The 22,202-nt window shown below is 56.6% G+C and overlaps 2 protein-coding genes and 1 long non-coding RNA gene across 3 annotated transcripts in view; 1 reads left to right on the top strand and 2 right to left on the bottom strand.

Moving 5' to 3' along the window:
- Positions 1 to 3,652: 3,652 nt before the first annotated feature.
- Positions 3,653 to 22,202, bottom strand: part of GSTM3 (glutathione S-transferase mu 3) — a 229,726-nt gene continuing 211,176 nt past the window's right edge. Inside the window, exons 2-9 of the mRNA XM_037152497.2 lie at positions 6,900 to 6,959; positions 6,507 to 6,582; positions 6,074 to 6,138; positions 4,874 to 4,955; positions 4,681 to 4,781; positions 4,283 to 4,378; positions 4,087 to 4,197; positions 3,653 to 3,849 (exon numbers count right to left, since the gene is read on the bottom strand). Coding sequence (XP_037008392.2) covers positions 3,751 to 3,849; positions 4,087 to 4,197; positions 4,283 to 4,378; positions 4,681 to 4,781; positions 4,874 to 4,955; positions 6,074 to 6,138; positions 6,507 to 6,582; positions 6,900 to 6,950 — 681 coding nt within the window. The 5' untranslated portion in view covers positions 6,951 to 6,959 and the 3' untranslated portion in view covers positions 3,653 to 3,750. The remainder of the gene's footprint in view (positions 3,850 to 4,086; positions 4,198 to 4,282; positions 4,379 to 4,680; positions 4,782 to 4,873; positions 4,956 to 6,073; positions 6,139 to 6,506; positions 6,583 to 6,899; positions 6,960 to 22,202) is intronic.
- Positions 8,995 to 18,855, top strand: LOC128625991 (uncharacterized). The gene is made up of 3 exons (XR_008389864.1): positions 8,995 to 9,174; positions 15,037 to 15,130; positions 15,564 to 18,855. It is a non-coding gene; the product is annotated as an uncharacterized LOC128625991 (long non-coding RNA).
- On the bottom strand, positions 9,400 to 21,295 carry EPS8L3 (EPS8 like 3). The gene is given in 20 exon segments (XM_037152498.2): positions 9,400 to 9,673; positions 9,930 to 10,062; positions 10,605 to 10,678; positions 10,950 to 11,078; positions 11,271 to 11,438; positions 11,440 to 11,470; positions 11,855 to 11,889; positions 12,094 to 12,175; positions 14,596 to 14,744; positions 15,074 to 15,148; positions 15,382 to 15,443; positions 15,533 to 15,656; positions 15,893 to 16,011; positions 16,093 to 16,232; positions 16,586 to 16,641; positions 16,742 to 16,900; positions 17,186 to 17,344; positions 18,976 to 19,040; positions 19,200 to 19,265; positions 21,229 to 21,295. Coding segments are annotated over 19 exon segments (1,803 nt in total). The 5' UTR covers positions 19,231 to 19,265; positions 21,229 to 21,295; the 3' UTR covers positions 9,400 to 9,661.

Here is a 22,202-nt window from a genome sequence, read left to right as displayed (position 1 = left end):
TTCCTGCGGAACCAGTTCTGGCTCCTCCTATGGGGCTGCACTTTGCGGGTAGCCTGGACAATCCCCCAGTAAGGCAGAGCCCTGTCAGGGAAAGCCCCCACCTTTTCCTGGGGCTCTTTCCACTTGAAACAAACATTGGAAGGCAGCAGATCGGGTTTCAGTCACAGTTCAAAAGACTCTCTGTTAATTCTGTTAATACAATGGAAACACTCCAGTGTAGGAAATAAAATACAGACATCTCCTAATTTTCCTCAGACTTTAAAAAAATATATTTTATTTATTTATTTTTAGAGAGAGGGGAAGGAGGGAGAAAGAGAGAGAGAAACGTCAGTGTGTGGTTGCCTCTTATGTTGCCCTCAATGGGGACCTGGCCCGCAACCCAGGCACGTGCCCTGACTAGGAATCAAACTGGTGACCCTTTGGTTTGCAGCCCACGCTCAATCCACTGAGCTACACCAGCCAGGGCTTCCTCAGACTTGTAACACGACATGAACATGATCCCGTTCGATGGATTTCTGTTCCTTTGCACCATGGGAAACACTTCCTCCCAATAGCCTCAGGCTGGCCCCCTGGTTCCGTGTGGGCCCACACAGCTGCACCTACCCACTTGAAATTCAAATACACACACAACTGTTTAATCTTTTGTTCTGAATTTAAGTCTCACAGTGTGAATCACCTGTAAATATTTTCATTGAAAATCCCAGAGAGCCTAGCCTGTTGGATTCCAGAAAAAAAAATTTCGCTAAGGCCTAAGCCAGGCCACAGTCTCACACAATGCCACTCTCTAGCCAAGGAGTCCTTTGCTCATCTCGGGACCCTCCCCAAACTCCTTTTTATCTGTGTGGCTCACCATTCAACCCTGTCCTGCTGCCGAGGGACAAGCCACATGCCATTTCTGTTCGAAGTCCAGGTGCCGGGTGTTGGAGCCCTCAGCTGGCTCCAGAGGCAGACCCACGGCCGCGCATGTCAACAGTCCCCACCCCCCATCCCCTCCGTGAAATAATGTTACAACAACTTTTCTGGAGTCCAGGGCCTTCTGAACCGGAAATACCTTAACCGGGTTGCTTGACCTGCAACAATGAATACAAATGAGTATCTCTAATACTTTTTAGGGAGCTGCTTCTATCGCTTCTATCGCAAGTTGTTTTTTTTTAAGCTCTCATTGATACTGTTTGTACAAATACAACACTAGTATACTATTGTCACCGAGTGGGTTTTCGCTCACAAATGTAATAACTAGAAAAACTTGGGGCATGTGATTTGTTTCTTTCTAGCTGAGATTTACGTGCTATCCACTTCACCTGCACGTACGCCTTTTAAACCTCTCCCTTCCAGTTGCCACGTTGCTCTTTCCCAGATCCTTGCCCCAGAGGACTGCGGGGCCGATTTCGTGTTTTGGTGCCTTCTTCTCTGTGTCGATAGCACCCCCGGAAGCCCACCTTCCGGTACTCAGGCCCCTGTGAAGCCCTCTCTCTCCCTTGTGGGTGAGCAGGACCAGGGATTTGCTTCTGATGGAAAACAGCAAAGGTGATGAGCAGTCGTTCCCATTCCATCTTTCAGGGTTGTAGTGTCTTCCTGGGAGACCCTCCGAGAGGTGCCAATTGCAAGAAACGAGGGTGGCCGTCAACTGACAGCCAGCAGGAACCTGAAGCGCCCTGCCCAGAAGGTCGAGGACCTGAGTTCTACTGACAATCCCGTGAACTCGGAAAACCGACCCCTCCCCAGTGGAGTCTTGAGATGAGACCAGAGCCCTGGCTGATGCGCTGACCTCAGCTTTCAGGTGAGACCCCGAAGCCGGGAACCCTGTGCAGCTGTGCACTGACTCCTAACCCACAGACACCGTGAGATGATAATGTGTGTGGGTTCACGTTGCTAGAGTAGTGGGGATACCGTTACATAGCAGTAAGTAATACATTCCCTTTCAGATTCCCGGGCGCATCCTCTCTGCTGACCCCCATTCCCGCCCTCCCCCAGTTTACAAGGCCTTCCCTTAAGGCATGCATCACTGGCTCACACTGGGGAAATTCACCTCAACAGTCATCAGATGACAGGGAAACTCCCGCCTCACACCTCTTGCTGGTGGCAAAAGGTGGGGAGTTGAACTGCTTCCTGCCTTCTGTCTGTACTGGCCCCTCCCGAGGCGGCCCTCCTGATGTCACCGGGTCCCCTGGCTGCTCAGCCCTCATTCCTCCCTCCCCAGAGAGAGCCTTGGCTCTGGGTCACGGGGGATGGCAGTCTGGCCCTTTACTCAAAGACTTCGCTCTGCACCTGGAGCAGAGCCAGTGAAGCCTCCTAGGGAGTCAGCTTCCCTTCCGTTTGCTTTCCTTTCTTAAACCGGTTCCCGTTACAAAGTAAAAGTAACCCGGGAAGGCGCACGCCCCCAGCTGAATGAAAGTCTGCGGCCTTGGTGTCCTTTGGCCTCCTCCCTGGAGCCTGGCTGGTGGGTCAGACCCAGTTCCCTGCATCTCACGCACAAACGTACCCACAGAAAACCCTTACCTCGAGGTTTCCCTTCTTAAAACACCGTTTTGCATTGTATGTCCTAATCTGCAATGTAATTTTAAAAAATCAGTGTCTTGGGGATCTTCCATGTTAGCTGAGAGTTCAATTTATCTTGCATTGCCATCTGGTACCCCATCCTATTGATGGGCAAGTATTCGAATTCCACTTTTGTTACTATAAACCACCTACAATCTTAGCGGAACTTTAGGTGTGTGTGTTTAATACAATGGAATTACTGGGTCACAGGACCTAACTTGACTTTTTAGAAGATACTGACAAATTGTTCTCCGAGGTGGTTATACCAACATGTGAGCTGCCCACAAGGAAATGCCCGTCGCTTTCCCAAATGCTGCCAATCTTTGTAAACTTTTAAATTTTGTTCACCTGAAGAATAGTCTCTTGTAATTCAAAGTTCCTTGGATTAAAAACATCTCTTTAACTTTTTAGGGGGCCATTACTATCCCTATTCCCATACATTATTTGTTCATAGATCTTTGTCCATTTTTAAAAACTTTGTCTCAACACTTCACAGGAGTCCTTTCTCTGGCCTTCAGACCCGTCCTTTTTGACTCTCTTGGTATTTGTGTTTACCTGCGCACGATTGTAGGTGGTGTCACAGATCCGACACTCTTCCAGCTTTTCCGTCTTACCGAAACTTCTCTCACCCTCTGGTCACAAACACCCCTCCACTCTCAACACTTCCCTAAGGGGTGTTTAACGTTGGGCCTTAAATTCCAGGTGCCTTAATGGAGGTGAGTGGTGTGAGGTGGGGCCCCAGCGTTTTTTATCGCTGAGTAGCGGTCCCAGCCGTGTGCACCGGTCAGCCTGAAACACTGTGCATCACACTAGACTCCCACGGATGCGGCGGCGTGTCAGAACTCCGTCCTGCCATGGCCACGGCCGCAGCTTTACTGGACACCGTCACCGGGCCTTCACAGGGGCTGTGACGGACGCACTGCCGTCTACAACTGTCCTGTCCCACCCTGATTTCTAGGGCCCGCCCTCCAGGCTTAGGCAAGGGCCCCTGGACACTGGACACCGTTGGAGGGTCAGGGTGTCAGTGTCCCAGGGACTGGATCACATCTTGGGAAATCTCCGTCTCCTCCTCCTCCTCCAGCCTTTACACCCAACAGAAATCCAGCAGGACACCAGCAGCCTAAGTGCTATTTATTGAAAAGAGCAGAGAAGGAAGCGTGGGGGCCCCCCTGCAAGCAGGAGGGCACGGACGCCGGGCGAGTCAGTGCGCGCTCAGCACACTCTCTTGTTGCCCCACGAGGCCATCTTGTTGTTGATGGGCATCTTGAAGAAGCGGTCGGACTGCATGTAGGCAGCGATCTTCTCCAAAGCCTGAAGGGAAAGCACACCACGCCTTATAAAGACCAGTGCAGCCCCCAGACCCATTTCACACCAGCGGCCTTCACGGGCTGCCAGTCCTCCCCACCCTTTCCTGTGAACAGCCCCTGTTGGGTCCAGAAGCCAGACCCTTCCCAAGACTTAAGGGTTTGGAGATGTCCAATCACTGATCCCTTTCGGGCCCAGGGGGCCCGTGTTTCATAAGAGAAAGCTGCAGGGAGCATCCATTACCTCAAAACGGCACATGAAAGCCTTCAGATTGGGAAATTCGTCCAGGCACTTGGGTTCAAACATGCGGTTCTGATCCAAAACATCATAGGCGAGGAAATCCACAAAGGTGAGCTGGAGGGACAGTGAGACGGTGAGGTCTGGGGCGTGTGAGCACCTGCACGGAGAAAGGTACCCTTTCCCCTTCCTTTCTCCCTACCTTTTCCCCTGCAAACCATGACAACTTCCCCAGGAACAAGGAGAACTGTTTCAGTTGTCCAGGTAGCTGGTCCAGGTACTGAGGCTTCAATTTTTCCTGGGAGAGAGCAGAAGAGCTGCCACATTCCTGGGGAACCAGGGCCCGGGCCTGCGATGGACGCTGAGTGACCCTTCTCCAGGTACCTTCCTCTCACTGCCTTCAGGTAGAGGTGGCAGCATGGAAAGGAGGGGTTTGGAAGGGAAGAGGGGTCAACACAACCCCCCCCAAAACAAACACAACCAACAAACCCCCCATAAAAATAAGAGTTCGGTTCTATTCTGACAGATCAGGTTGGTGGGAAGGCAGCAGCAGAAGCGTGGAGAATCAACCTTGGACGCCTGCCCGCTAGGGAAACTCACATGGTCAGAGTTGTAGCAGATGCGAACCAGCTGCAGGCGGAAATCCATCACCTGGTTCTCCATGATGTCCACTCGGATCCTTTCTTCTTCGGTCTCACCACCTGGAGGTTGAACAACAAGAAATCACTCTCGGCATGTCCTCGCCCAGGTGAGCACGCAGCCCTGCCCCCCTCACCGGCCCTACCCCACTCACACATATTGTGCTTGCGGGCGATATAGCGCAAGATGGCATTGCTCTGGGTGATCTTGTTCTTACCGTCCAAGAGGTAGGGCAGCTGGAAGGAAAAGGACAGGTCAAATGATCAGCCTGACCCTCTGCTGGGGAAGGTGGGACTTGCAGGGAAGTGCACAGGAGAGAGAAGGTGCTGTGTTAGGAGGAAGAAGGAAGTAAGTAGAAGGTAGCGACCGGCTCCCCACCTGAATGTAGACGGGGGTTCTTAATCTCTGTGGGTCTGTGGGTGTGCATGCCATGTACCCTTTTGCAGAATGAGGATTTTATTGTTTTTAAGATTTTGTAATTTTTGTAGACAGAGGGGAAGGGAGGGAGAAAGAGAGGAAGAGAAGCATCAGTGTGTGGTTGCCTCTCATATGACCCCCACTGGGGGTCTGGCCTGCAACCCAGGCATGTGCCCCAACTGGGAATCAAACTGGTGACCCTTTGGTTCGAAGGTTGATGCTCTCAATCCACTGAGCCACACCAGCCAGGGCAGAATAAGGTTTTTAAATGCTTAAGGCAAATTACATATGTTACACAATTTATACAAATATTAAACAAAATCGTAACTGTAATCAGTGGCTATCAGTGAAGTAAATAAAACGCATGTATAGCCCTGGTTGCTGTGGCTCAGTGGATTGAACTCGGGCCTGAGAACCAAAAGGCTGACGATCCAATCCCCAGTCAGGGCACATGCCTGGGTTGCAGGCCAGGTCCCCAGTAGGGGGCGTGTGAGAGGCAACCACACACTGATGTTTCCCTGTCTCTCTCCCTTTCCCTCTCTAAAATTAAATAAAACCTTTTTAAAAAGCAGGTATAATAGCTACCACAACTTCAAACTATGATGAACTGAGTATATTACAATAACTATAACACATCCAATGCAACACAAAAATACCTGATTTCCACTAGTGACAGTCACAGACATGGCTAATAGCCAGTGTCACTTACTGCTGATATTCATGATGGAAGGAACTGTTAACTTTCAGTTAGTCGTTAGTGGAAATGAAAATGTAATTTCTTTCTCTGCTCAAGTTCAGGAACCCCTGAATTCTATGTATTCTATCCAGGTGAAGAAGCTCTATTCTAGATCCCCCCAGACCAGACTGGGAAGAAGCAAGGATACACTTCACAGCCTTCCCTTCACCGCCAACCCCCTTTTTTTGCTAAACCACCTACATTAGGAAAGTCCAGGTCTAGCTTGAATTTCACATCCAGCCACTGGCTTCTATCATAGTCAGGAGCTGTAAGAGAGAATCGAGTGGGACCCAACGTCCTTAAGATCCCCCCCTGAGGGCAGTGCAAAGATCTAAAGAAATAACCTAGTCCAGAGGGCTCAGGTTCCCAGGCCCCCAAAGCTTAACCCTGTCGTCCCTGGGGCCTGTTTGGGTAAGTGAGGATGGGGTTGGGCTACGGCAGAGGGCGAATCTCAGCTCCAGATAAAGGATGAGCCTCTCCCAACACAGGACAGAGCAGAGATCTTCCAGGTGACAGGGACACTAGTCCCACTGGACTCTGCGGTGATGCCACCTTCCGGGCACAAAAGACAAGAACTGTTGGAGGGCCGGCTTGGCTGAGCTCGGCGGCCCACTGGCACCCAGAGCAGCCTTACCTCCCCCGCACGTGTACCGTTTCTCCTCGTAGTTTGTACCGGTGAACTCCAGGAGCATGCGGATGGCGTGCGCCAGCTGGGGAGGATAACCCCGGTCAGCGCTTGCGCAGCTCCCACAGACCCCAACCCCCAACCCGCCCCGGGGCTGCCGAGACCCTTGACCAGTTGGTCGTTAAGCCATCCCTGGGAGCGGCCCCCCGTGGCTAGCGATCCTCACTCAGCCCCTCTCAATGGGCCCCAAGATCTCAAAGGAGGGGTAGGGCCGGCCCCTGAGCCCGGGAAACTCCGCAGGGTATCTTGGCTCCTTCTCTGTAGACGGCTGGCCCTGAGCCCCGAGCCGCCTCTGTGTCCGTCTCCCTGATCCAGTGGCTCGGCCGTCGACATGATACTAACCCCGCGAATATCCCAGTAACCCAGAACCACAGCGGACTTGGACGAAGACATTGTGAGACTATTCCCGTGCCTTCTGGGACTGGAGAGGGGAGTGCCAATAGGCGGGGCTTTATACCTGACGTGAGGGGGCGGGGCCAACGTGAGAGCCCTCGCTCCGCCCCCACCGTCTTGCTCCGCCTCCTAACGCACGACCACAGGAGCACGCGCAGGCCAGGCGTCATTTCTGTAGACCCTGGGGGTAGAGCCTGGGCTTCCGGCCTGGCGACCGGGAGGGGGGACTTGCGAAGGGTGCGGCGCGCTGGGGGTTCTGGGGGTGGGACTCTGCGCTGTATGTGGGTGGGAGCTACTCTGTCAGTGGTGCCAGTGGGGGTGGGAAGAACACCTGTCTCTCAAGTACTGAGGGCCTTGGTGACCTGGAGCAAGTTAGATTCACGCCATGAATATTTATGTAGGGGGATGGGGGCCGGGGGAAGGTGGGTGAGACTGTGACTCTGAGGAATCACAGACTGTGACCATCAAGGGATCGCTGTCCTCGGTGTGCATGCTTTTGGTGGGGGGCAGGAGGCCGGAGCTACTCGCAAGGTTCCTCCTCGCAAGGTTCTTCCTGGCCCCCAGGTCTACACAACATGGTCGCTCAGGACCCGAAGCCCCTTCCCCTCTTGCTGGGGTGTGGGCTTTTTTAAGTTAATTTTTAGAGAGAGGGGAAGAGAAGGAGAAGGAGAGAAATATCAACACATCAATATGTCTCACACACACCCCTGCACTGGGGACCTGGCCCGCAATCCAGGCATGTGCCCTGACTGGGAATCTAACCAGCAACCCTCTGTTTGCAGCCCTCGCTCAATCCACTGAGCTACACCAGCCAGGGCTTAAAAGAACATTTTAGTAGAAAGAAGAAAGGGGGAAAAGTACAATGCACAGGGACTGAAAAATTAATAATGCCTCAGTCTCTCCTCCCAAGATAGCAAAAGGCCAGCTACAAATTAACCTCAAGTAGAAGACTAACATTTCTTTTGCATGTTAAATTTTTTTTATTGTTTATGTTACTACGGTTGTCTCGATTTTTCCCCCTTTGCCCCCTCCCATAAGACTAACATTTGGTTGAGCACCCATGATACACCAGGCCATCATCTAGGTATTTCACACATCTTAGCTAATTTATTCCAATGAAGTTTCACAACTTTGTGAAGTAGACTTTCTGCCCATTTTACAGAAGGAAATAAGGGACCCCTGGAGGAGTTGGATAGCTAGCCATTCCAGGCTCTCAAGTCCTCAGGAGCTGCAGCCTGGGGTTCAAAGCTAGGTCTAATAGCATAGCTTGCATTAGTTCTGCTGAACTTGGACATGCACTCAGTCCCTCACCTTATTTCAGTCTTTGCTGAGCGATCTGGGAAGCACCAGGCTAAACCACTTTTATTTCTGGTCCTAGAGGGTTACTTCAGGAAGTAACCAGGAAGCCCAGAGGATGATGGGTTAATATCTCCTCTGCCCATCCCAGGAAACTAACTTTTCTGATTAAAATTGGCCTTTGACAATCAGACCCTAAGGATGGCACCTGTTTTCTCTTCTGTGAAGGAGAAGAGAGATGATTTTCTGAAGCCAGGAACTTGGGGGAATGATGTAGTTGTAGGGTAATCTGGGACCAGGGCAATGTTAAGGCCCTGGACAAGTTCAGCAAAGACATACTTATGGGAACATCTTAAGAACCCCCAAGGGGTCTGGATTCACCAGTATGTCAGGCCTGATATGTAGACTGAATCAGGAAAAGTATAACCTCTGTTACGTGGGGAGGGGGCTCCATGAAAGGAGATTCAAGACGGTTGTGGATGCTGAGTCCTAGAAGCCGCAGACAGGCCCCCTAGGCAGTCCCCGAACTCTTCTTCACTAACCCTCTGAGAAAATAGGGACCCGGAGAGTAAAATGCCTGGCGAGCCAGTTGGTGGACTCTGAACTCCCAGTCCAGTGCTCCCTTTGCTCTGTTACTGGAGACAAGTTGGAGAGGAAGCTCAAGGTTGGCTCACCCAACAGCAGGGGACAGAAGTTGTATCAAAAGAGGAAGTCGCCAAATAGAGCACCTGACAAGCCTATTAGTGCGTCTCCGGACCATCAGCCAGTGCGGCTGCCCAAAACCTACCACGGTCAGTGGCCTGCTCCCGTGAAGGGTCGTGCCCTCGGTTCAGCTGCGTGCTTGGCAGCCTACTGGGAGACATGTACGTACACAGCGGGACAACGAGCGTGAGCATAGCCTTCATCTGGGAGTCTGTTTAGTAAGGAGGTAAGCAGAGCCTGGGCCACAGTTCTTAAATCCTGCTTCTTTATCCCAGGGGGCAGTGGGGACGCCCACTCACATTCGGGCTGGGCCAGTGAGGGTCGGAGAGCTGCCGCTGGGTCACGCCCCGTGTGCCAGCTCCTCCTGCCTCCCCACCTTTGGCCCCCATCCGGCCCAGAAGAAGCTGCAGGGGAGGCACAGCCAATGAAGATGCTTTTATTGGGGAGGAGACGGACTACACAGAATCCTACTGAATCTAGCCATGAGGGCTGCAGGCTTAGGACAAAGACAATAAATAGATGGCAACTGGAGAGGGCTCCGGACACAGCCAGAGGGGACGTCACTTGGCCGACCTCAGGGCTTGCCTGTCCTCCTTGCTGTGGGAGTGGGGTGTGGGGCTGGCTTCGAACTGGGGACCTGAAAGAGGAGTTCTCAGGGCGTCCTCCATCTTGCCGTGAGAAGGCCTCGGTCTTGGAGACGTCTGAGCTGGCACCTACGGGGTTATCTGAGGGAAGAAGGATGGAGATGAGGCCGGGCCAGGGGAGGAGACCCCAGCACTGCCATTCAGCTTGGTGAGCCTACAGGCATGGCTGAAGGCCCAAAGTCAGGCCCCTGGGGGGACGAATGGCCTGTGCCCAGGACTGGTCACACTCAGTCCCACCCCAGGGCTGTGCCTGCTGGCTCGCCCACCCGGTGTTCTCACAGTCTCCCAGGGAGCACCCCAATTTTTACTGGGAGTCAGGACCCCAGGGCACCCTCACCTCTAGCACCCTCCTGACAGCCTCCAGCTGCGCCAGGATCTGAGGGGCCTCCTGTGGACACAGCATCTGTAGCTCCCCCGGCCTTAAGCGAAGCAGCTGGGACCCCGTCAGGGACCCCAGGGTCTTCACCGTGCTGGGGACAGAAAAAGAGGAGCGGTCAGTGGCGGGGCCAGAGGACTCAGGCCTGAGTCTCTGGGTAGAGCAGGGGCTGTTGGGGCTGGCAGGCTGGGGTCACGGGAGAATTCAGGGGATAGGGCATCTGAAGGTGGGGGAGGGGGATACACATTTTGGTTAAACCATTTTCAGAACTCCTGGGGGAGTTCCGGGTTCCCAAGCATGCAGCAGGGGGAAGTGTTCTAGGAGAGGATCCTGTGGTGGGCGGGTGTGTGTGTGTGTGTGTGTGTGTGTGTGTGTGTGTGTGTGAGCTGAGGTTCTTCCCGATTCCCCCCGGGTCCCGCTGCCTTCCCCATGGCCAGGGCTGCCCACTCAGTGCTCTGATGGGGGCTTGAACTCAGCCCTTCTGCTAACTCAGCAGCGGCAGCTCGAGGCAGGGCAGTGCCTGTGGGACTGTCGTGTGCTGTGTGTCGTGTACGGGTAGGTCAGGCTACCTGCTCTGGGGCCCTGAGCTACTGTGTGAACCCTTACAGCCTCCCGCCCTGTGGGCTGAGGACTCACAACGTGGAGAAGTTCTTTGCCTGCAGCCAGGCTCTGACCTCCTCGGGCCTTGAGCTGAGTCGAAGCGCTGGAGTCTAGAGTGAGGGGGGAATGGGGGTCAGAGGCCATCCCCTCTCAGAGCCCCCCACAGCTCCATCATCTGGGTCCCTTCTGTGGGCTGCTGTCAGGTTACTCAGGTCACTCCATGGTGCACTCGTCTGGCCAGGACCAGGCTTAGGGGCACGCAGTAAGCAGGTGACAATACATATGAAACCAAACCGGACTTCCTCCTGCACGACTGTGGAATCCCCGCCCCCACCCCGACTCAGGCCTTAGAGCTTCTGGGTGGTCTAGGCTAGGCAGTACCCAAGGGGGCGACTGGCTCTGGCTCCTGGGGGCCTCTGACTCTAGGGGTTCCAGGACATTGCTGGGGATGTAGCCGCTCTCTCCTGTCTTATTCTTCACCAGCCACCACTGCTTGCTGTGGTCCAGAACCTGCCAAGAGTCACTCTCAGTCACGGGAGCCTGTGTCTAGCCAGCCTCCCCTCCCCCCCAGGGCCCTCCCCCACTCTCTCCCTCTCTAGGCCACGCACCCCAGCAGCCCCACCCTCCACCCGCCCTGCCCCAGGCTGCCTGTAGCTCCCACCAGCCACCACATCCTATTCTAGGCTAAAGCCCCCGCCTCACCTCCACCACCTCTCCCTGGGCCACTGTCAGCTCTTTCGGTTTCCTCGCTTCAAACTCGTGTATGACTTGCATTCTCAGGGCTTGCTCCACAGGTCTAGGGGTGAAGGGCACAAGGCTGGGGTCCCCAGACTGAGGGCCATGGTTGTGTGTCTCCTCTCGAGCCCAGTTACGAGGTGCTCCCTGACCTAACACTGCCCTCCCTCCCCCAGAGACAGAGTCAGGACGGCTGGAGGATGGGTCTGAGAAACCGAGCCTGTGTCCCAGCCCCAGAAAGCCCCCACCAGGGGTCTGGGGGTGACTGTTAGAGTTCCACAGGGTGACGGCAGGTCAGCGTGAGGCGGGGCTTTGGCTGGGGTTTTTTGCAGGCAGCCAGAGTCTGAAATGTGGCTGCTTTCTGAAGACTCTTCCAGCGGCTGTGCATCTGAGCTCTCCTCTGAGCTCCGGGAGATCAGAGGCATGTGTGGGCCGCATCACAGGAAGAGGGATTAGAGCACAGGAGGCAAACACAAGGCCTGCCGGCCGAATCTGGCTCCCCTGCCCTGCCCCCCCCCCAACCACACAGTCCCGACTGAGCCCAGGCTTACTGGAAGGAAGTGGAGTCCTGGTATTCCGAGGGTGCCTGTGGGGCAGAACAGAGTGAGCAGGGACAGGGGCCAGCCGGCATGGGGGTGGGGAGCTGGCATCAGGCCACAGACCCTCCCCTGCCTGCCTACCACCTAGGTCTGGGCACCAGGTGCCGTGTGACTGTGGTTTGGATGCAGAAGGCAGAAAGTAGCCAGAGGCCAGGATTCTGAGTGAGGCTCTGTGCTAAGCTCCCCCTTACCAGGTTGAAAGGTTCTGGAATCTGCCAACCATCATAGAACGTGGGTTGGTAGGGTGGGGGCTCCTTGCCTGTCCAGTTGTCCCTGGGGAGAGAACCAAGCTGAGTCCAGTCTGCGACGGTGTGGGATATGGGACGGAGGAGTAGACAGAGCCCAGCTTTGGGGTCTTCTACGTGATGGAGGACGCGGCCCATGCGCACAGATGAAAGGCCCCAGAACACCCTCAATGGAGCAAAGGGCGAGGTGTGGGCAGATGCCACAGAGTGGGGCTCCATGGCCAGTGTCACCTCTGCCCGAGGAGTGCAGCTGTATCAGCTCCATGAGGACACACTGGGCACCCGATTGCCCTGACTAGAGGTTCGAATTAAAGCAGAGGGACAAGGGTGACTGTTTCCTCTCCTGCCCTGTCTCTGCCCTTGGGCCACCCTGGGTCACTGCTTCTCTCACACTGTACTACACCCAAGTGACCCTCACGTGTCTGTGATATTGAGCTTCTGGGGAGCTAGTGTTCTGAGTGCAGCGGAGGGTGCACAGGCAGCAGCTAGTTACTGTTTATTCAGTGGGAACAAATAAATTGTTTCTTCTCTTGAATCTTTTCAAGTGGTTCCTCTCTTTGCCCTATAGACATGCTCAGGTCTTCTCTTAACAGTGCTGTTCTGTTATCTTCTGCTTTTAAGCTGTCTTTCTGTGACCTTCTCTTTACCACATTTTTTGGGGAGTGAGTCTGCCCGCCCCTCCTGCATTTTCTTTCCACCGGTCCGTTCACTCCTCCCTGCAACGCAGCTTCCACCTCTGCCTCTGCCCGGTTCACCCGAAGTCCTCATTGCCACGACCAGTGTGTGGTTCGCACCCTTGTGGGCTGCGGCATTTAGCATTGCTTATGGCTTTGGGTAGATTTGCCTGCAGTCAAGACACCTAAATGAAATTGGTCAGAAGTTCAACTCTTTTGAGGGTTTTTACATCCTCTTTGGGTCTGTTTTCTGTATTTTTGCCTTTCAATTCATTTGTCCACTAATATTTGGTGGGATTTTAAGCAATTAGAACACATTTTAGGGCACACCTGACCTAGTTTTGTACTGAAACTGATAAAGGGGCTCTGAGGTAGAAAATCACCGGGGCCAGGGAAGGGGGTTGGTGCCGAGTTTCATTAGTTGTCGAATTGTTTTTTTCTGTCTGGGGTGATGGAAGTTCTGCAGATGGGCTGTGGAAGTATTTAATGCTATTGAATTACACTCTTAGAAACATTCAAGTGGCCCTGGCTGGTGTGGCTCAGTGGATTGAATATCGGCCTGCCAACCAAAGGGTCGCCGGTTCAATTCCCAGTCAGGGCACATGCCTGGGTTGCAGGCCAGGTCCCCATTGGGGGTCATGTGAGAGGCAACCACACATTGATGCTTCTCTCCCTCTCTTTCTCCCTCCCTTCGCTCTTCTCCAAAAATAAACAAAATCTTCTAAACCACCCCCCAAACCCTGAAAAAAATAAACAAAATCTTCTAAACCACCCCCCCAAACCCTGAATTCACAGGAATGGAAGATATTTCCAAAATAAAGTTGTTTAAAAAAAGTTCAAGTGGTAAACCTTATCTTAGGTGTAGTCTATCACAATTAAAAAGATAGACTACACTGAATAACATGTCTTTGGATGGGGCTGAATTGAAAAGAACCACTCACTAGCAACACATTGGGGCAGGTGCCTTAGCTCCTGGTGGGCGTTTCTCTCTAACATCCTCTCCTGTCTGGGTTTTTATGCGTCTGCTGTTTTGTTTCTTATTTGAACTCTCAGGAATTTCCTTTCGCTTCCTTAACCCCTTTCCTCCTTCCACCCACATGCAGAAGGTTCCTTTCTCACAAGGGACTGGAACCACCTTGCTTGTTAAGGTGTATTCCAGGACTGCCCCCCCTGCCGTGCTCACCGCTAGGGGGCTCCAGCCATCATTCCTGGACTGACTGCTCTGAAACTCACACAGCCAGGTCGGCCATCCCACCTGAGGGCTGGGCCATGGGCACCCCAACTCAGCACCTCCAAGCTGGTTTTGTCCCCCATTCCCCGTGGCTGTCATTGGTTTGGCCTTGCTGTCCAACTGCCTGTCTCACTGTCTTACTTTTGATCTTAACTCCCAGGCCAGTTTGGTCACCAAGTCTTACTAAAGTTACATTTGCATGTCTTACGTCAGTGATTCTTATATGCTGGGCCGGATTGAGACAAAGTTTTCACTTTTTCCTTGACCAAGATGAGAAAATATTCTAGTAGAAGGTTGCCAACTCTCCTTTCTTGGGAAGAATTGTTCTTTTATTTATTTCCCCCCCCCAAGATAATGCCTTCCCGTCAGTGCTGGGTGCTGGTGAGAGGTGGTTTTAAAAAGAAGTTGTTCATGCTGAGTGTGGTGGGGAGTCGGGAACTCCACGTTCGGAGATGTCTCTGGTTTGTGGCAGCTAGCCACACCCAGTGCCCTGCCCTATGCCCCCAAGCGCCCCCGGTTCGATCCGGCCTTGTCTCCACTCACCGGCTGGTGGTCCAGGCCACGCCCAGGCTCCTCCACAGGTTACTTTCAGGTGGGCTGAGATAGAGCTGCAGCAGGTCCACGGCTTTGCGGGTGAGGAGGGGCGAGGTCACTTGTGCTGCGAGGCCACGCTCGGGGCACTTGGTCAGGACCTAGAGGAAGGACAGAAGGTGTCAGGAAGCCTTGGTCCCCACAGGGCCCAACTGGAGTGGGAAGGGGCCCGGCCTCCCGGTGCCCACTTCTGCTCCTCCCCACCACCGCTCCCTCGGAGGCCTGGTGGCTGTGGCTCTGACCCCAGCCCCTAGAGTCTGCCAGGGGGTGCTGTACACAGTGGGGATGGGGTCTGGGGCCAAGGAGGATGTGCTGGGGGAGTGAGGGGCGGACCCCCCAGCCTCCCTCTCCCCTGTGACCGCCACCCTGGCCTCTGCTTTGTCTGCACTTCAGCCTGGAGCTCTTCACCGCCCTGCCCTTCCCAGCTCACCGAGTCCAGAGTGTTGAAGAGGAGGTGCAGCAAATGATCGGGACTTGGAGTCTGCAGGTGGGTGGCCAGCTTGCCCTGGGGACACAAGGGGACGCTATCGGCACCCTTCACCCCACCCCACCTTCACCAGGACCCCAGGGCTTGTGATTGCTCTGGGCCTCGCTCGGGAGCCTGTCACCTGCCCAAGTCCTCCGAGTGGGGAGGGGAGGTTCCAGAGGAGAAGCTGGGATGCCTATGAGCCCAGAGAGGAGGGGTTGCTGGGGGCGGTAGTGTGAGGAAGGGCTGGGGGACTTGTGGGGGCCACATACCAGGAGGTTGAAGCTGTACTTGAACTTCTGGAAGCAATCGATGTACTGCGCCTGTGTCAGCCCTGTGGGGGAAGGGGAAAAGGCAGTGGGCTGCAGATTACCCCTGGATGCCCCCCCCCCCCAGTCTTCTCCCTTGGCCCTCAGCACTCACCCCCCTTATACTTGTCTTTTTTCTTCCCCAGTTTATTCTTCGTCTTCAGAGTGGTGTTTGCCTCGGCCTCATTCAGCCATTTCATAAACAGCTCGATGTCCTCCAGGACGTGGTTCAGCACCTCCTGGACCACAGACAGCATGTGGCCTCAAGTGGACAATTAGGCCCCCCCGCCCGGAACAGCCAGCCCTGCCCCTGCCGAGCCTCCCTGTCCCTCCTCAGCCCAAGGCCTGACTTGGCCATCCTGGGACCTGGTTTCCTTGTAGGAGTGGAAGAGTTAATGTCCTCCCTTCCTCCAGCCCCAGAGAGCTCTGCAAGACGCTTCCTCATTGGGTCCCTTACCTGGAGGCAAGACCTTACCTGGTCCCTCATTGGGTCCTGGGGGGATGGGGGCCGCTTCGGAAAAGGTGGGGGGATGGCGCTTGGTTCTCCTTGGGCACTCGAATGTCGTGACAGGGGCCTTGGGGATGGTTGTGTGTCTGCAATGGAAGGGGACCACGGCCTCTTTGATTTTTGATCTAAACCTTCTCCTCCCACTGGTCCCCACACTCCAAACTTACAGTGCTCTTTGGCCATCCAATGGGGCTGTTGGGGAGGAAGTCCCTGCACCAGGGCGGGTGCCTGCTCCTTGGGGAGTGGCCTTTCTTGAGGAGTCCCCTGCCATCTGTCCTGGCCTTGGTGAAGGGCTCCCAGTGGAGGTCTGTGAGCACAGGGTGGGGACACAGGTTTGACAGTGTTTTGGAGACAGAGGCTCTGCCCACATTTCTCTCCAGGTCTCCATCCTGAACCTTCCCTGACTCCATCCTGCCCTATTGGCCTGCCTCTGAGCCCTCTCAGGCCGAGGTCAGGCTCTGGGACAGTCTCCACTGTTCCCTGGGCCTGGACCCAGCCCCATCCTCATGCCCTTGCCTCCGGCCTGGCCCTGCCCCAGCTCCGGGCCCAGGGTTCCTTGGGCTGTAGGCTCCTGGGCACCCCCAGATGTGGGCTGGGGTCTGGTCCACCCAGACCCATGCTCTGAGACCCTGCCGGCAGGCCGGGGCAGCGACTGCCTACCTGCTCTCCCGCTCTTCCTCCAGGGCCTTCTGCAGGCTGGTCTTCAGTCTCTGTGCCTGTGGGAAGCGGCAACTAGGCAGGCTGCGCGGTGTGCCTGGGGAGGGGTGACGGTTGCTGGGCCCCACTCCCCCACCTCGCCCAGCCCCAGCAGCTCACCCCCACTTCCTGGCACTGGAAGAACAGAGTGCTGCTGCCTGGCGGGCCTGACGGGCCTGGCTCCCGCACGGTGATGGCCAGGATGTTGTCATAAGAGCAGGAGCTGGGCACCACGTCCACGGCCTGGATGCTGTCCAGGCGGTAAGAGTCCAGCTCCTCCTGGGCCAGGTGGAACAGCCACTGTGAGGTCACTGAGAGCCAGGGCGGTTCCTGGGAGTTTCTGACCTGGGTTGCCTGCCCCAGCCCGCCTGTGGCCTGGGGCTGGGTGCCAACGCCCCCGCCCACGCGGCTCTGTGCCTGGTCTCTTCCCGGACCCAGACCTGTGCTGCACACGGGAGGGGCGGCCGCCGTTCAGGGCCTGGAGGCGTGGGGTTTGTGCCGGGGCTTGCTTTCCCACAGCCTGCATACCCGTGACCCATGGCAGGGTACGGTAGGAGGGCTGACCTTGGTCTCGATATCCAGCAGCTGGAGCTGGCCATCTCTGACCTGCAGGAACAAGTTCTGGCTCCACACCCGGCCCTGAGCATCCACCTCCTGCAGCTTCTTCACAGCATCTTTGAGGTCCCTGATGCCCTGAGTGCCCAGCTTACATGTCATCAGGTGCTGCGGGAAGAGGAGGGGCTCAGGACGGGGAGCAGCTTTGGAGAGGTCACAGTGGGTGGTGGGCAGGGCGGGGGAAGGCAGCAGAGGAGGAAGACATGGGCCCAGCCTCCCACGGGGACAGTCCCAGGTGGCCCCACAAAGCAGCCTCCCAGGGCTCGTGTGAGCGCCAGAAGCTGGCTAGGACAAGGCCCCCGAGCCAGGGTCTGATGGGCCGAATGAGGGAGGGGCTTGGGACCCTGGAGAAAGAACGTGGCCTTTAACAGTCCGGGCCAGCGGAGGGGGCTGGGTGGGGGCAGGCGTGGTTCGAAGCAACAAAGAAAGTGGGACCCCCTGCAGGTGGGACACAGGACCCTCCCATTCCATCCCTGGCTCCCTCTGTTCCTTTGGGAACCTACTCCCCTAGCCTGGCCCTCCCAGCTGACCCAGCGTTCCTGTCTGCATGCCTTTGCTCACACTGGCCACCCTCCCTGCCCCCTGCAGGGGCTCATCCGGAGCAGTGTCTCTCGGGAGGAAGGCCACGCCCCACCTTCTCCCTGATTCCCGCCCAGTGCGTCCGCAGCATCTTATCCCCCTTGAGGGGAGACAAGGCCCTTCTCGAAGCGGGGCTGATCCTCCCACAGGTTTCTGCTGTCATTCTCCCTCCTCTAGGAGACCCTTCCCTGTCGCATCCAACCTCGGCCTTCACAGGTCACAGGCCTGCCCCTCACGCCCCCTGCAGGCCCTTGCTGGGGGAGCGCCATCTGCCTCCTCCTGCCAGTTCCACTGCTCTGCTTCTTGCACAGGCCCCTGCTCCTCTCCTGGAGGGGCTTCCAGCGTGTTCAGGGCCCCTGGCATCACAGACCAATGTCCTGGCATCCTGGACACGCCTCCCCTCACTCTACACAAAGCCCCTTCCCAACTCCCACCCCTGCTATGGAGCCCAGGAACCCCAGTCCTAGCCCAGCTGGCTGGGAAAGCCCGCCTCTGCTGCCCTGTGGAAGCTCCAGACCATCGCCCCTTGTCCTGCCCTCCTCTTTCTCCGGGACAGCTCTGAGCCTGCTGCTGCCTTGGGGCGGTTTACGATGGACAGTTCTTTGGCCTGACCAGGGATTTGCTCTCCCCACTGTGTCCTTCCAGTCTGTGCTGTGTTGGCTGCGTATACTGCCCCCTTCAGGCAGCTAGATGTCACAGCACCACTGTCCTCTCAGGCAGGGCCAGAGCCTCCAACAGCTCCTGCCCAGACCCCCGTTCTGGTGGGGACTGATGACCTCACATGTTCCTTTCTCTGCCCAGCCTGCCCAGCCAGATGCAGGTCAAAGAGCAGCTCCCTGGGGACCGGTGGGTGTGGCGGGGGTGGTTGTACGTGCCTCCTGACCGCTCAGCCCTCTGCTTTTCTGTGCCTGGGGACAGGACATCTGTCCATTCAAGCTCCTGCCCTGCAGCCCTGCCGATTCCCAGCTGCCTGAGCCTCCCCAGCACTTGGTGCTCTGATGCCCCGTTAGACTCGCTGGACCCGAGCCCTCCCCCCCCCCCCCCCCCCAATCTGGCCAGGGCAGGCTGCTGGCTTCTGAGGCAGGGCCTTGTCTGAGACGTTGGGTCTTGGGCATCACGTCGGGCACCTAGGAAACCTTGGGTTGAGTCAGGAAACTCACCTCTACCCTGTGCTGCAGGCGGGTGGGCTCTGAGCTGAGGGTGTTCAAGTACTCTTTCCGGTGTACTGCAGGGGATAGAGCAAGAGATGGGAGCGGAGGCAGAAGAACCGGGTGAGACAAAGGCAAAGGAAGGGGGTGGGCAGCACGGGCAGGGACAGACCAGAGGACTGGGGGCCAGGAAACTCAGGGAGGGCAAGTGAGAGCGGACCGGAGGGAAAGCTTACTGTAAATGGCCTTGCTGCTGGGCCGGGACATGGCGGCGCTGCTGGGATGACTTCCTGGAACCCAAACTGAACCAAAGGCACAGCTGTCAGCTGGGGAGAGGAGCTGCCACTCCACCTTGTCCCTGACCCAGCCTGAGGCCTGGGCCAGGATCTCGCCTGGGCCCTCTGAGACCAGACTCACAGCCCTGGCTCCAGGGGCCTCCCCAGAGCTGCCTCCAGCTGTGCCTCACTCAGAGGCCCTCCGTGTGGCTGGGCCCAGCAGGCCCCATGGCAGACTCCTGGCCCCTCCTTATTTGGTCAGTAAAGCACGTTTGGATGGGTCTAGGAGAGCTGGCTGGACGGGGACCTGAGACCAGATCCTGTCCTGGGCCTGAGTGCGCCAGATGCCGGAGGGCAGGGCCGCACCCAGCTTCTGCAGCAAGGCATGAGGGTTCGCAGCCTTCCTGACACAGCAAGCCTCTGCCCAAGCCTGTTTTAAGTCTGCAAACTGGGGGCATGTTCAGTGTTGGCCCTTAGGCTGGAGAACTGCTCAGGAGGGGTGTGTGTGTGCACGTGTGCACATTTATGGGGCCTGTGTCAGCAATTCGCACTCCCTCGAATGTCTCCCCAAGTCTCCGGTCTCCGTGTCTTCACATGCTCTGACCCCTCTGCCCAGAGCCCCTCTCACTCAACCCTACATTCCAGCCCAAGGGTCACCTCCTTCAGGAAGCCTTCCTTGACTACCCCATCCCACCCTGCCCAGAGTGCCCTCCTGATGCCACCTGGTACCTTGCCTGTTCCTAACAGCATCAGCTCCCCAGTCAGCGCTGGGAGCCTGGAGCCAAGGCCCCAATGAACATTACGTCATTGAATTGTCACCACCGCTCGTGAGTGCTTCCTTGTGCCCAGCACTGTTCTTCAGACTTTACCTCTGACAGCTTGTTTAATCCTCAGAGTGTCCTCACCCGGGTGGTGCTCTCATTATCCCATTTACCAGATGAGGACACTGAGGCTCAAAGAGGGTCATAGGCCAGAGGTCACAAGTGAGTATTTAACAGAGACCAGACCCAGCCCTGTCTGGCTGCCAGCTCCGTGCTGGCGTTGTCTGCACGTGCACCTCTATTGCAGGGCTGCACGTGCCTGAGGACAGGCTTGTCAGGCCCTGTGGTCTCCTCAGTGCCTTCCTGGTACAGGGGCACCTGGAGGATGGAGATGCTGAGACAGGTGGGGGCACACGTGTGTGAGTTTATGTGGGGCGGGGCAGGACCAGGCAGAGGTCAAGGGCAAGTGTTGTTTAAATCAAGTGTCCATGCCTCTTCGAGGTGTGCCTATGGCATGCAGAAGCCCCGAGTATCCTGGGCAAAGTGTAAGAGAGCAAGCAGCCCACACCCTTGTTTATTGGGAGTAACTGGCAGAACATAAGGTGACTCAGTGCGGGCAATCAACCGTTAGTGAACAGTGGAGGGTTTGTCAGGGGAGGGAGGCTCTGGGTCCTTAGTACTTTGTTTGGGAGCACCCCTTTCCTCTCCTAGGGTGAGGGGTGCTGGAAGCCTGCTCCCCCTCTCCCCAGCCCCCCCTTCCCGCCATGACAACATATCCTGCTTGTGGATGCAGAAGAGAAAGAGGAGAAAGTAAACTCCACTAGAGTCAACACTGCCCCCAACCCACCCCCTCGCCAGGGCGGTCACCATGGGTCCCTGTAGGTCCCTGCTGCAGCTTCTGCTGCTCAAGGTCCTGACAACAGGAGAGGGGAGCTGGCTTTGGCCTTCTCGTCCCTGCAGGGCAAGGGCGAGAGTTTAGGGGCTTCGCGTAGGGAAGGTATGTCCTCACCATGGCCCCTGGCAGACCCTTCTGGAGCGCCGGCTCCCTTGCCTTCTTCCCAGCACGGCAGCCCCCGGTTGTGCACCATGCCCTTCTTGGGGCTGCTCTTCCTTGCAGCATCTGGGAGTGGGCCAGAGACCCTGGCCTGGGGACCTGCTGAGCTGCCCCCACCCCAACCCTCAGTGACTGCAGCTCTCTGGGCCTGACCCTCCAGAAGCCCAGGTCTTACCTGGCTGCCAGTGAGGCTCAGCGGCTGGTCCCCCGAGGGGGCTGGTGTCAGGCTGGCGATCTGGCGCCGGCCGTGGGGTGGGCGTCTTCTCTGCCAGCGCTCAGGCAGAGGCGCAGTGTGAGGCGGCCAAGCCCGGCCCCTCGCAGCGATGAGGCTGCTGCAGCCCCGCCTGTGCTCTTTGGACCCTGGCGGGTGGGGCGGCCTCACACGCCACCATCTGCCCGATGCTGGATGGCGTGTGGCCCTGCAGGTGTCCCGAGGTTACCAGAGACCCTGCTTCCCAGCTTCCTCTGCTTGCCGCTGGTGTTAGCGTGTGGCTCCTGCTCCTTCTCCCTTTGGGGGCCTCTTAGGTGGACCCAGGTCAGCATCCGGCCCCAGAAGGAGAGGGAACCCACAGCCCAGGGGAGTCTGGCCTCTGCAGTCAGGGGACAGGGGCCGGAGGTGCACCCAGGCCTGTGCCGCACGTGTGGGTGTGTGATCGTGTGCACCTGGGAGCAGGACACGGGTCAGGTGAGAGCAGATGGGGGGCACGGGGGGCCTTACCTGGAGGGCTGAGCCTTCCTTCAGGCACAGCCTACCTCATTCTGTCCTTTCTCCGGTCCCCTCCCACGCAGCAGGGACTCTCCGCCCACCCCATTGTTGCTCCTCTGCTCCCTTACCTCCCCACCATACCCCATGCCCTTGGACCAGGACCAGGTTCCGTGGCCAGCTGGCTTCAGCAAAGATGGGAAACTGAGGCCTGCCTCAGTCTTGCTTCATGAACCTACCCAATGTTCATTTTATTTAAAAACTCCCCTTGGTACCCAGGGTGGGCCAGGCCACTGGCCCTCTGTGACTCACAGTCTAACAAGGAGACAGGACATCAGACCTGAAACCACGGTGGGGAGGCAGGAGGGAGAGGAGAGGATGGAGATGCCAGCCTGGCCACAGGTCCCGTGGGCAGAGGGTCGGGGCCCCAGGGTGTGTGAGGGGCT

This window comes from Artibeus jamaicensis, unplaced genomic scaffold, assembly GCF_021234435.1.
Source record: "Artibeus jamaicensis isolate MK-2021 breed Jamaican fruit bat unplaced genomic scaffold, CSHL_Jam_final scaffold_1689, whole genome shotgun sequence".
NCBI classification, from domain to species: Eukaryota; Metazoa; Chordata; class Mammalia; order Chiroptera; family Phyllostomidae; genus Artibeus; species Artibeus jamaicensis.
Note: the sequence above shows the minus strand (reverse complement) of the source record. Positions and strands in the feature narration are given on the sequence as shown.